Source organism: Sprattus sprattus (genome assembly GCF_963457725.1).
Source record: "Sprattus sprattus genome assembly, chromosome: 4".
Lineage (NCBI taxonomy): Eukaryota > Metazoa > Chordata > Actinopteri > Clupeiformes > Clupeidae > Sprattus > Sprattus sprattus.
Window position 1 is genome coordinate 44,693,568 of NC_137923.1, and position 14,566 is coordinate 44,708,133.

At 42.3% G+C, this 14,566-nt stretch overlaps 1 protein-coding gene across 1 annotated transcript; it reads right to left on the reverse strand.

Moving 5' to 3' along the window:
- Nucleotides 1–12,660: 12,660 nt before the first annotated feature.
- tnfrsf11b (tumor necrosis factor receptor superfamily, member 11b) lies at nt 12,661–14,109 on the reverse strand (the record flags this gene model as incomplete). The annotated part of the gene is made up of 4 exons (XM_080836330.1): nt 12,661–12,986; nt 13,186–13,365; nt 13,483–13,915; nt 14,086–14,109. 4 exons carry the CDS (start codon nt 14,107–14,109, stop codon nt 12,661–12,663), a joined length of 963 nt encoding a protein of 320 aa, XP_080692456.1.
- Between the last annotated feature and the right edge of the window lie 457 nt (nt 14,110–14,566).

Below are 14,566 nucleotides of genomic sequence, written 5' to 3' on the forward strand. Positions count from 1 at the left end.
GTACTGCCCTTTCTGCAACAACACCCAGCACTATTTCAATCAGTGCACATCCTTCAAGCAGCTGACCGAGGATCAGAAGGTCAGCTGGATCAAGAAAGGAAAACGATGCTGGAGGTGTGGGAGAGACCATCCAACCGTGCAGTGCAACCTCAAGGCCAGATGCCAGACTTGCAACCTGACGCATCTGGAAGTGCTGCATGAGGCCAACATCACACCGAAGAAGCCAGCCACCGCCATTCATCAGCCAGTAACATACTACCTCGATCATGCAAGGAGAGGTGGTAGTGTGCTGCTGAAACTGGTGAAGGTGTGCCTGTTCAATGGCAACACCAAGATGGAAACATACGCCATCTTGGACGACGGTTCCGAGCGCACAATGCTGCTACACAGCGCGGCTCAGGAGCTGGGCCTTCAAGGACGGAGGGAGGAGCTGGCACTCAGAACCATCCGTCACGACATCAAGTCAGTGCCAGGGAGGTCAGTGTCCTTTTCCGTGGCATCAGCCAGTCAACCAGACAAGCGGTTTAGGATAGAGCAGGCTTTCACCTCATCAGAGCTTGGCCTCTCTACCCACTCATATCCGGTCGAAGCCCTGCAGAAGGCCTATCCTCACCTCAGAGGTCTGCCTCTGCAGTCATTCAGTCAGGCCCAACCACTACTCCTCATCGGGTCTGACTACCCCCATCTCCTCACCCCAGTTGAGCGGGTGCACCTCGGCCCACCAGGTGGACCCGCCGCACTGAAGACACGCCTCGGTTGGACACTGCAAGGCCCTTTCAAGGTACCCATGCATCAGTCCTCCACCCCTCAGTGTCTGCTCACTGGCACTCAGACTCCTTCAACTGAGCGTCGACATCAGGTTACCAAGCCCAGGACACGGCTGAGTCAGGAGCCGGTCCAAACTGAGGCCCGCAGCAAAGACAGGAAGTCATCAAAGCCAGCAGGAAGAGAAACATCATCCCTGCACGAGCCTGCTGACCTGCGGAAATCAGCCTTCAGTGGCAACGTCTCTGTGACCTCTGCTCAGTCTCATCCAGAGGCAGGGGGTTTCAACAGCTGCCAAGAGCTGCTGGAGGCCTCTATCAGAGCATGTCATGGGGCGGCCACACCCACAGACCCCACAGCAGGGGACTTCAGGCAAGCAGAGCTTGCTCTCCTCCGGACAGTCCAGAGAGACTGCTACCCGGAGGAATTCATCCTTCTTTCATCAGGGAAACCGGTCTCTGCAGCCAGCAGACTGCACGCATTGGCTCCAGAGTGTGACACCAAGGCCAATCTGATCTGTGTGGGGGGGCGGCTCCCCGGGTGTGAGTTCCAGGAGGAAGACACATTGCACCCCATAGTGCTGAATCCTCATCACCCCATCACCAAGCTCCCATCATCCCCACCGGATGCAACTGGCTGGAGTTACTGGAAGGAACTTTTCTACGCAAAGTTGGGGCGGCTGTACAAAAGGCTGCTCTCCCAGCTGCATCCAGCAGTGCACCCTGCGGTGTAGGCCACTCACAGTACCTGGGGTCCAGGCAGAGGTCAGCCTATCAGCTGATCCCTAGGTTCTGTGGGGGGTCGTAAACCGTGGAATGCCACTGTCTATTGGCCACCACAGAGACTGTTTCATGAAACATACATTCCTCTGTGGACTGTTTCAAGTCTCCCCCTGAGGCATGCCTGGACATGCATCTCAGCCCCTCTCGCCCCTATATAAGCCCGACCCCCTCTCTGGCCATTTTGTGGGAGCAGAAGCTGGAGAGAGGAGCACTAAGGATTCAGAGACTTTCATTCAGAGACTTTCACTCACTTGCCGTGCGTCGTTTAAGAATGTGAGTGTTTGTGTATATATGTGTGTTCTTTACTTGGTCTGTTTCATCGTATATATATATATTCATTGTTGTGCATAATTGTAATATTTGTATATATTTGTTATTCATGTCATTCCATAGAAACCACGGATCATTGTCTCATTCAGTTCACGGTTTCATCAGTCCTCACGGATAACTCAGTCATTACACGGATTCATGCGTGTTGGAAGTCCTTTACACGGATAATTCCAGCATTCATTCATATCTTCACTGTGTGTGCAATAAACCTTCATCATCATTGGACTTTGGCATCATCCATTCTTGTTCTGACCGGACAGACCTGTGGCGATTGTAACCTATTCATTCAATTAACCAGCATACAGTCCTTTCTGGGGATTCAACATCATCCCCTATTTTATAACAGTTGTAGGACCTGTGGTCACTTTCAGCTTCCTACACCTGGTTAGCAGTCTATATTTAGCTCAAAATATACTCTGCAATCAATCTGTCTACCCCCAAGTCTTCTGAGGCAAGAGGCGCGTTGTTCTGTAGTCTAATGAATAAGTAAGAATAACTATGATATCTGGAACTGAAAGTGTTGCTAGTTCCTCTCCTGGCTTTGATTAATCTCCTAAAAACCCATCTCTGTTCCTCAAAATTACATGAAAAAAATCCCTTCATGGCCTCAAAATGGCTTTGATGTAACTTCAAACGTTTGCCTCATTTAGAATGAGAAGTGAGGCTGACAAAACAACGTGTGGGATGTGTGGTCAGGAATGAGAAGCTTGAACAGAGTCAATGAGTTGTACATGTTCTTCAACAGCAGGTGTCTAAAACTCGGGGCCGATGAGTGTCCAGTATGGTCAGAGGGTGACCCAATTGTTTTGATCTGTTGGCTTGCCTATCACAATACTGTAAATACCTTTTGATTTGGCAAATTTACCATGTGTGATCAGTGGTACAATGGTTAGTGTTGTTGAATAACAAGTAACTGACCTGAGTTTCATTCCTAGGCAATGCAAAATGCTCTTTGGATAAAGGTGTTTGTTAAAGTTTTTTTTTTTTTGATCACTTTGTCTCATTGATAGCCCATGACTTAAAAGGGGGATAATGTTTTCATCAACAACTACATTTACATTTTTTTCTTTCGTACATGCACATTACAAAGCAAATGCCGTACTGCAACACTTTTGTATAGTTATGAAATTCTACAAGGCTGCAAACAATCAAAACAAAGCAGAAAACTGAATAAAGTTTCAGTAAAAATCAGAATCATTTTATTTATAATAAACATATTTTTAAGTTTATAAATTTCATGTAACAAAATACAGCATCTTTCCATCTATAGTGACCTTAAATTAATAGTTTACTGATTGGGCACCGTCTGTTGTTATTCCTCAAAGCGACTTCCATGACAGACCAGCATGTTTCATTGCGTCACACAGTTGCTCAAATATATCCTACATCCAGCTGTGGTACGGCCTTGCATTGTTTTTACACAAAGTAATTCTTCTGTCACTTCAAGCTGGTTGTTAACACTGCAGAAAAAAAATCACCAGGTAACTAAAGCCTAATTTATGCTCAGAGGCGCAAGTGCAGGCGCAGGCAAGGCGCAGGCGCAAGAGGCCCTTGCAAGCCCCTTGAGCGTCTTTTCACGTCTTGCGTGCGTCGGGCGATTTTTCTAGACTTGCGCCAAAATGTACACAACATTTACATAAGCCTCGCAGCCTGCAAGGCTGTGATTGGTCTGCTGGTCGGTTGACTACTTCCTGTCTGGATGTCTATAACCCATCGTAATGAACCGAAACCACTTGTAATGAACCGAAGTTTGTTTGAATTAGTTACTTTGATGAATATGCTATTCGCTAGCGCGGTCTCTATGGAATTTCCCCTATACGTTAGCATTAAGCTAACGTAGCCTAGTTTCTATTACAGTTTAAACATGCAATGCTATGTGAAACGAATGTTACGAGATGTGATTACTAAAATGTACTTAGGATGTACTTCTCAGTGCTTCCCAAGTAAAGGTTTGAAAGAACTTCAAGCTTTAGACTGTTATCTATCTGCCGAGCAAATGTCAGGCTCATATACAAAAACATTAACGTGAATTAATTGATGGTAATACCTAGCGCGGTCTCTATGGAATTTCCCCTATACGTTAGAATAAAGCTAACGTATTTTTCTTTCACAGTTTAAATATGCAATGCTATGTGAAACGAATGTTACGAGATGAGATTACTAAAATGTATTCTGCATGTCTGCTCAGTTTTACAGTGCTACCCAAGTAAAGGTTTGAAACTTCAAGCTTCATACTTTCTGTTAGGGAAACTGTTTTGCCGTGCAAATGACCTATTGTTCTGGAGGTGAATTGCTTTGCAACACAGGCAACCTTTTAGGGAGCATGAATTGCTATGAGTACATTTACACAACAATGTGACACCGTTACAGAAGCATGCTGGCCCCTTTATTCATCTCCCTAAGTTCACTGGATAAGGCAGAGCGATACGCAGGTCCCATTTCCCATGAGGCTTTGCTCCGACCATTCAACATTCATTTATGAACAAAAAAAACTAATTACATTTCTGGCCAATTTATATTTGTGGTCATGAAAGTTATGTTACGTCTGAATAAAAAGAATTAGATCAAGATAGGAGGCTAAACAAAAATCAGTAGGCTGGATTAATGAGAGTGAGTCCGACAGACACCACGAATGAGATGTAGAGAGACAACAAGTGTTATATATATTGGTTGGACTACAGTTCAGGATCGCTGTTGGAGAACTTGGAGGTTTTTACGGGAACATGACTTGTTTGACATTAGTTTTACCTCAATGGGCCGCTCATGAACTTCACATGGCTGCGCAGGGCAGTCTGCAGGCTGCTGATCGTGAGCTCATTGGCCTGCCGGCCGACCGGGAAATCTCCTGGTCGTCCCGATGGCCACTCCGCACCAGCCACACTTGACCCCACACCCTCCCTGCCCCCAACTGCTTCTCAACCACACCTCCCTGGTGATCGAGTGGCGGCCTCCTCGATCCATGCTTGGTTTCAACTTCAATCTATTGACCTCTTTTATAGGTTGATTAATTGTGCACAGAGAGTTCACACAGGTGCTGATGACATTAAGAATATAGAGAGAAGTTTCAGTTGGATGCTACTTAGTGTCTGCAATGTGTTGACATGGTCATTCAATTAGGTTTCGTGTCTATCGAGAAGTGTGTCAACAGTTTTGAAAAGTGTGTTAAAACTCAAAGAAAATTGTCTGAAAGCAATGAGAAATAGTTAACCCATTCGCCAGAGAAGACTCTTGCTGTGCAGAGAAGGTGTGAGCATTGGATTAAGTTGACCCATGATTCGCTAAATGTCTGTAAGCAATCAAGAAAACCTGAAAAAAGTTAACTTCTATTTCGTTCTATTTACTTTGATCTAGTATAGTGGTTTTACATAGGCCTACATACAATGCATACAGAAAGTTCAGACCCTTTCAAGCTTTCCACATTTGGTTATATTTCTGATTCAAATCTGTCACTTTCAGCACAAGTTTGTGTCTGTTCCGTGTTTTGTTTTCTTCCTGTTAGCCTGTTAGTTTGATGCGCCTCGTGCCTTGTACCTCTGTTCACGCCCCACCTATTGCTGCAGTCTGTCACATTGATCCCTGCCCACCTGAGGCTTATCTTGTTTCCTTGTGTATTTACAACCCTCCCTCTTCAGTTCTTTGCTCTGATGTCGTTCATGTTAAGTTTATGCTGTTTCACTTCACCATTCCTGATGTAAGCAAAATCCTATTTGTGCAATTGTGACAATGTTTCCCCATCAATCTACACACAATACTCAGGTTTTTGGAGTGTTTTGTTGAATTAAGTATTCAGACCCTTTGATATGACACTTGCAATTGAGCCCTGGTGCCCTGGTGCTATCACTTGCACTTGCTATCACACGCTATTGCTATGTCCACCTGTGCTGAGTTGATGGTGAATGTGAGAGTGAAAACCAAGCCATGAGGTTGAGATAATTGTCCATAGACCTGTGAGACAGGATTGTGTTAAGACTGATCTGGGAAAGGCAAGATAGGGGGCGTGCAAGGGGTCGGTGCCCTGGAGACATTATCAATACATAAGTAATTTTGTATAGAGTTGTTTGGTATAACCAAAAAACACTTTGAAGCCATTCTTGCTTATAATTATTAGTATTATTATTAATAGTAGTTATGTTGTCTTGCCAGGGTGATTACCCGTTTGTTTGTTGATAAGCACAATAGGCACACCTATTTTCCAGCAATTCAGTTTTGGTTTTCAGTCCAAAAGAAACATTTTAAAAGAAAAATAACGAAGGATTAGAGGAATTCTGGATATCACAAACATCAAAAAGCATAAGACTGTCCCCAAAACGGGTCATCCTCTTACAGCATATGGCTGCCTTCTCTGGCCTATCCCGCCAAACAAACTGGTCATGGTCTGGCCTTTTCTTCCAGTCAATCAACTTTGCCCACCAGAGGTCGCTAGTTGACCAAGGACGAAAATGATGTCAGTGAGGACAAATGCCATTACCACCTTAGTAGTTGGTTGACTGTGCTGAATGTGGAATTAACTGTCTGTTGAATAAGGAACATGAAAAAACATGTACTTTTGCATAGGAGCATTCCTTCCACAAACTATGACCAACACAATCAGGTTCTGGAAAATGTACAGGCAAGGCCATATTTATGCTAGTAGAGCAGACCTGGGCAAAATGCGGCCCCAGGGCCATTTGTGGCCCCTTGGCTGTCCCTGACCGGCCCTCGGAGGTCAATGGTAAATTAGGAATAAAATGTAAATACCTGTGCATATTCGCTGCTGGGAAAAAAATGTATGACTGCTGTCATTGGCAGCCTAAACATCTACTCTTACCAGTAGCAGTTAATCAAAACCATACAATTTTATGCTTTTTATAAAGAGATACAACTTATATTGAGCAAAATTGAGTTCAGCCTTTTGGTCCGTCCAGCCCTCCACAACAGTCTTGCTATCTCATGTGGCCCCTTGGGGAAATGAATTGCCCACCCCTGTAGTAGAGCCTTCTCCAATTATTTTTGAAAGACTGTATATATTTGGAGATGTATGCTTTTTTAAACTAACCTTTTGCATGCAATTAAAGGCAACTTTTACTCTACCGTTTATGTAATGAAACAGCAGAATGTTGATCTCTCAAAATACACAGTATATCACTGTAGCTTTTTTTAACCAGGTGAAGATTTTGAACAGTTTTGGGATTTTTGGATGAAAACGGGCTACTATTTTGAAAAATAATGTCTCCAAAAAATCTTATGAAACGAGACTTTTGACCACACACATACCTCGTGGGAACCACATTTATATTCTTTTACATTATTCGATTAAATATATTAAATCTAAGTTGTCATTTCTACTTCGATGTGTTATCCCATGGTGAAAGATGTTTACTTCAGTTTCAGCTCTGTTAGGTATTCAAATTCAAAATAAAACCTCTTACTGCCTCCATGTGCACTCAAAAACATGCTGCAAGCATGCACACGCGTGTGTCCGTCAAACAGCTTTCTTTTGAATTTGAATAATTGGTTTCAAAGGCTAAAGACTATTTTGTCCACACGACCAATTTTCCTGGAATGAATTTGGATGGCTGCCACATCCGTAAGCTTCAAAGAAAAAAAGATTCCATGATGACAGATTGCCTTTCATTTGAATGAGTTTTTTATAAGCATTCTGCTGCTGTGATGCTCAAAAATAAATAGCATGGCAACTTTGTTAAACATTGACAGGCACATTTACAAGACAAATTTGCTTTTGAAATGCATCCTTCTGATGTAAAATATTTATAGACATGGTACATATATTTCATCCACAAACAGGAAGCATGGACTAGGTAAACATGCTTTGTTTGTTCTCTAATACTCACGTATACATGTTGTCATCAAGGTGACATTTGTTTCTGTATTTGGTCGTCACTTTTGTTGAAAGAGAACTATCAGGCTATTTATTTTAAATGAAAAAAAAATCCATGTGATCCTCTCAGACAAAATCAATACCTTACTTGCTGTCTACCTTCTCAAATAGTAATAATCTTCAAATAATCATACATCATTATAATATAGTATCATTATATATCCATATCATAATTACAATCATAATCATTCTTCATTTCTAGATAATGTCTAAAAAAACTGAAATTCCCCTTTGGGGATCAATAAAGTACTCTATCTAGTTGTAGGCTACCTTCATTTGCATTGTTTTGAATTCTACTGTGTTCTACATTAAGTGGGGTTTTCCTGAGTCTGCCTAAGAAGCTGTACAGTAGTTCCCTGACAGAGAAAATGACACTTTGTTAGGCGAATATTCACTCAAATTATCTCAGGACTCCGGAGTTGTAGAGCAGTATATTTATTCAGTAACAATTGCAATTGGGCTCACTCACAGCACAAAGAGGAAATTGAAGCAATTAACACTAACATCACTAACATCACTAACATCACACAGGGCTATATACCTAAGATTTAGCTATTTCTGACACCATAAATGCTTCGAATGTCAGCAGGAATAACCACACTCGACTAAAAGTCATTTTGTGTCGTACCAGCTTCGCTTTCTGTCATGCAAGGATGTCAGTTTTGCACTGAGTCGGGCAAGCACAGTTCAACCCCTCTTATCATCTCTGAGCTCACCCAAACATTGGGGTTCCTTCTCTCACGCATATAGCTCTTACACATATGCAGACTAAGTGGTGTCAGCACCTAAAAATCAAAGTTACACTCACATACAGAAACACAGAAAAGCCATGTGCCTGATTTACATGAGCAAATTATTCATAGGAGGGAATTTATTTCAGATGTAAATCCAGCTATTAGATACAAGTCACCCATTTTGGTAGGTGTAAGGACATGATCCAAAAAGTTGCATACAGCCGCGAAAACTGATCAGGGTTTCAAGGCCTGTGGTGTTAACACAGTTTATGTTGAGATTAGGTAATGGTTGTGTTAGATCATATACAACACTTGTATGGTCATTTGGACCAACATTTTTTGTTAACCACTTTGTGTGTACTCCTTTTACTGAGGCTTTGCAAACAGTAGGACACTGTATATTTTTTGCTTAAGGAAAGTAATGAGCCCACTCACTCAGGCAATCCTCAAAGTGGCTTCTGAGGAACACTTCAATTTTCTGGTGGCTGCTTTCCACCTATCTATGAACCTGAGGATAGGTAGTATGTGAGGCTCTCCATAACTCTCTGTCTCTCCATAAATATGTGCGTGAGTTGAAGTCGATGGGGTGTGGCAGGAGTCCCGCTGCTGCCGTTGCTGTTCCTGCCGCCACAGCCATTCCTGCCGCTGCAGCTGCTGTTGGTCCCGCACCTGCTCTGCCGAAGATGGCCATCCCAGCTCACACGTCTGCTCCGCCGAAGACAGTTGCCCCAGGTACCGCTCCTGCTCTTCCGAAACTGCCCGTCCCTGCCCCTGCGAAGCCGGCGCCCCAGCCCTCGCTCCTGCTGCTCCGTGTCACAGTCCCGCAGTGCCAGGAGCTGCAGTCCAGACGCACCAAGTCCCAGTGACTCAGGCAGCCCAGAGGCCCAGAGAGACAGTGTCTAGAGCCCCGGCTCATTCCAGGAATCCCACAAGCCAGTCTCGGGTACGACGCCACCCCAGAGAGAGCTCAACCCTGTCTAGAACCGGCACTCTTCATCAGTGTCTAGTGGTTGTTTATTTACAAAGCCTGAGCGAAGCCAAGCAGGCAAGACGCCACAGGCGCAAAACCCTCAGTGTGGTTCAAGATACCCAAGACCCTCAGTAAGCCAGGACGCCCACATGCCCCAAGTGCAGGTTTGGATACCCCCTTTTCATATATACAGTGCCACTTTAAAGTATGTGAACCCCTTGACCACTTAGGAGTTTTCTGTTGTTTTACCATGATTTTTCATTTTTTTCATCACCAATTTTCCATAGAAGGAATGTCAGGTTTATGTTTATCATTTGCATGTACTTTTTTTAGAGGGAATTGTTTGAGTAGCCAAAAGACTACATGAAACATGGAATTAGTCCATTTCAAAAGTAAGTGAACCCCCAGCTGAATTGGTAAAGTCAAGCAGGTAACAGATTCAGTGAAACTTATTTGGGTGCTTAATTAGTCAATTAAGCAAACCGATCATCTGAGACATCCTTAGGGAAAGGTTTGGGCAACACAGATTAAAAGAGGGAGGAAACCAACCAAACTACTGTAGTGCCAAGGTGTACCCACACAGATCAACAATGCCGAAAGGAAACGAGATATCCGAGAACATCAGGAAGAAGGTTCTGACAGCCCATCAGTCTTGGGAAAGCTATAAGACCATCTCCACAAGATTCCAGCTCCATCCATCCATCCAAGACAAATCATTTTGAAATGGAGGGCATTCAACATGACCGCATCTCTGCCTAGAAGTGGACGCCCATCAAGACCATCACCAAGAAGCACCAGAAGAAGAATAAATCAGGTAAAAGTCAACCCACACATCACCTCTAAAGAGTTTCAGACCTCTCTGGCAGCATCTGGGGTAAATGTACATGGGTCTACAATCAGACGAAAATTGAATAGACATGACATTCATGATCGGGTTGCTAGAAGGAAGCCTCTGCTCTCAAGAAAGAACAAAACTGCCCGTTTCAACTTTGCCCGAGAGCACTTGAATAAACCAAAGGCCTTCTGGAAGTCCCTTCTTTAAACAGATGAGTCCGAGATAGAATTATTTTGTCACGATCAAAACCAACAATTTTCGTCTGATTGTAGACCCATGTACATTTACCCCAGATGCTGCCAGAGAGGTCTGTTTCATGTAGTTTTTCAGCTTCTCAAACAATTTCCTCTAAACAAGTACATGCAAATGATAAACATAAACCTGACATTTCATCTATGGAAAATTGGTGATAAAAAAATGAAAAATCATGGTAAAACAACAGAAAACGCTTAAGTGCTCAAGGGGTTCACATACTTTCAAGTGGCACTGTATATATATATATATTATATATATATAAAACGTAATTTTGTTCTGCTATTGTAAATGAAGGGGGTCATAACTATGTGTGTGAACACACTGGTAATGTGACCAGGGCGGTTTTGGGCATGCTGTGCGGTTAGCGGGCAGCTGCCTGGGGCGAAATTCATATTACTGTGTGGCGAATTGGCAAATTGGTGCCCCCTGCTTGGTGCCCCTGCTTGCTAAGAAGGTGCTGTGCAAAGCTTGCTAAGAAGGTGCTGTGAGAAGTAGGAAGGAGAGGGGGCGCGGGGGACAGTTCACCTCTGGGTCTCCCAAATGGAACGGATAAGGGGGGGGGGGGTCCACTGTATAGAGCAATACTCTAATGAAATTAGTGGGCTAAAGTCAGTCACACCTCGACTTTCTTCCAAATATCGCACATTCATAATATTATAATTACAGGCCTTTAATTCCTGCACGTTTTAGTTTTTCTGAATTGTGTGAAATGGCTAACACAAATAGGTAATACAGAACGATTATGTGGTCACCAAGGGCAAGGTGAATTGGTTTAGTCTTAACTTCTGGACGAGTGACAGTGCTGGTGGATGGGAAATGTGTTGATTGCAAAATAAGCACAGAGATGGACAGGAAAAGGCCAAAGCCATAAGGTGCCCAATTAAGAAAAAAAAGAAAAGAAGAAGAGGAGAAACGAGCAAAACATAAAGGTATGCCACTATGTTCTGTATGTATGATTATGGTATCCATGTCATGAATGAAGGGCTAATGTTAATTGGTGGGTATAACTCTTATGTTTGTTAGCCTTCTTGATATGATGCTGGCTATACTTATACAACAATAATTCGGTTTTAACTCAACAAACACAAGATATAATTTCACCATAAATTGTGCTTTTCAGCTCGAGGGGGTCTCGCCTGGGGTGTAATTCCATGAAAAACCGCCACATTATGTGACCGAATGTAAATTCTACACACAAACACATGTGAATGTGTGTTTATAAATGACAGGGTTTATGCAGACACATTATTTTGTACAAATGTCTATATCTCTCTTAAATCTATTTTATTTCCAAATAATCTGAGTAAGGATCTGTTATCCAACCTGACCAGACATAGTCTGAGACTTGGACTGAAGGTAACCCTTTGTAAAATCCATATAGGTTCATTTTTAAGTATAAAAGATTCTTCCTATTTATTTAAAGGAAAGTAGAGCACAGAAATTGCCTGGGGAGACCAAACGTCCTCCTATCAATGGGCTGTTATTCATAGCACAGAGATGTCCTGCAAATTACTTCCTAATATGGTACCACTTCCCTTAACTAAAGCAAACATTAACAGGATGTAATTTCCCATATTCTAATTTCTGCAAAATAGCAGGGATGTTCACAAATGGCGATCAGTTTGTAAATGCACATTCGTTAGTCTGGAAATAAATATATTGTGAATCACAAAATACATGTGTGAATCGCTGGATATTTATTTGTGAATTTTAAAACTATTCTAATTCCACAGTTTTCAGGGTGCAGAATGCATGAAATAATAACCCAATGTGTTACGTGCCGTGATGCCCACAAAAACCTTGTTGTGTCTATGCCATAACAAAATGCAAATATAATGATGAGAATAAAGAGGTCATGGGTAGTTCTCAGTGCTTTATTGATGTAACAGACTTATTTAAAGATTAAACTATATCAAACTCTTCACTTAAATATCTGCATGAATTTAAGCTTTTTGCGTGTAATGTTCCATACATGATGATGCCTCACACATAAATACATAACACACTGTATAAAACCACCATGACTCTTATTGAATTTGTCATGTTTACGTATCGTTACACTACATGCGTAGATGTAAAGGTTCAATCCAAGTTCAGTGTAGCTCCCTAGTTTATGATGTTAATTTTACTCCATCACAACGTTTTACTTCTACATCTAATTTTTCCATTTTACGCTTAAGTTGTGCAGCAGCATGGTAAAGTTGCACTTCTTCAAGCTTTTCTGGCAATTTCCTCAGATCCTGCACACTAGCTTTGCTGACCCAAGCAGTTATTTGCTTGAGAAGGTCACTCTTTTCAATTCTTCTAATCATTCTCCTGGAAATTCTCTTGACCGCTGTCTGAAGCTTCCTTGTCACAAGTCGTTGCAGTTTATTTTTATTCATGCTGTAATGGCAGAAGAAATCAGGAAGGATGCCACGGAGGAACTCTGCCCCATCTAAACACACAACACAAATCACAATGAGGATGTATAGCTAGCTACCATACTGCTGAAATACTGGAGAGAGATAGGCTGGCATTTAAATCAACTCAGGAATTATTTGCTCATAATATTAAGAAGACACACACACACATATATACATATTTTGGTAAGATGTAATGCAAACGATTAAGAATGTAAGATTCTTTTACATCACCTTTATGGACGTTATCACAGGAAGCGCAGATAGCATCATGCCATGTCGTGCCCTTGAGAACCGTTATCAGGCCGTTCGTTTTACAGTCGGTGCACTGCTGACAAGTAGCATGTCCTGGTTTTCCAGCTGCGTAAAATCCGCTCTTACAAAGCTCACATTCGGTGTCTTCATATGGTGTGCCTGAAGAAATGAGGCAGAAATGGGAGAAAAGACATCAGTTTAACAATCACATTGAACAGCTCCGCTAACGCGCCATCCCACCAGTGTAAGTGTGTTACTTTTCCTAGTTCACTTTACCTTTTGTCTTTACGCCGTATCCAGAAACACACATTTTGTGTCTCTGACAGAAATACCTATTCCAGAAGTAGCCCTCTTTGCAAACGCACTTGGTGTTTTGAGAAGCTGAGCACTGTTGTGAGATAACTTGGTTGTCAGCGCAGGTGTCACATATTAGACAGTTGTCGACGAAATTCCAAAACTCGGTATAAAGACCGTGGTTGCACAGCGCACACTTTGTGGGGTGGGTGGCAGAGCAGTGCTCGACGAGATGGTATCCTGGCTCGCACATCAAACAGGTGAGAGTTTGTCCAGTTGATTTGTCTACAAGTTGGTAAGTCGAGGAGTTCTGCGCGTTAGACTGGCCACTGCCAAAGGCGACCAGCATCACAAAGAACCACTTCGAGAATAAAGAGAGACATACATATAATACACGAAAATGTTTTCTGAAAAACTTTAAGTGCCCAAACAGGCGAAGTTAAAGGTACTATGCATGCCATATACCCACTCACCATGTTCATCCGAGGTGCTGTACACGTCCTGAATGCAACGTTTGTGTCTTTTAAAGAAGCTTACTTCCGTTGGATACCACGTAATACAGTTGACTAATACGTAAATACTTACCTCATTAACATACATTGACGACATATTGACGTGTCTGTTTTTTTTAAACGACTTTTTATGGCAAGGTATACTTATCCAATTACTTGTCACATAAGAGAGATGAGCCCTGATCTTATCCTGGTTTGTGCAACCATGACTGCTGTAACCTAGGTGGGATGTCTTGTTCTTCTATGTATTGTTCTGGAGATGGCCTGATGGAGATTCAGAGATGAGAGATGGTCTGAATTAATAGGATTCCACCATTCCCCATTTTTATTGACTAGGGAACATATTGATGTCCTCAGCAATATATTAATCGCACAGTGTAGATTAAAATACATCAACAGTGGCATAGTACTTACATAATATACATCCAACAATATGTATTTGTTGTGTTAAGTTTTTATCATTCATGGGAAATCAGTTAGTTAACTACTTTAAAGTAGTTCATGAAAAAAGTAGAGGATGTTTAGATATGGAGAAATCCTATGAACCCTGTACC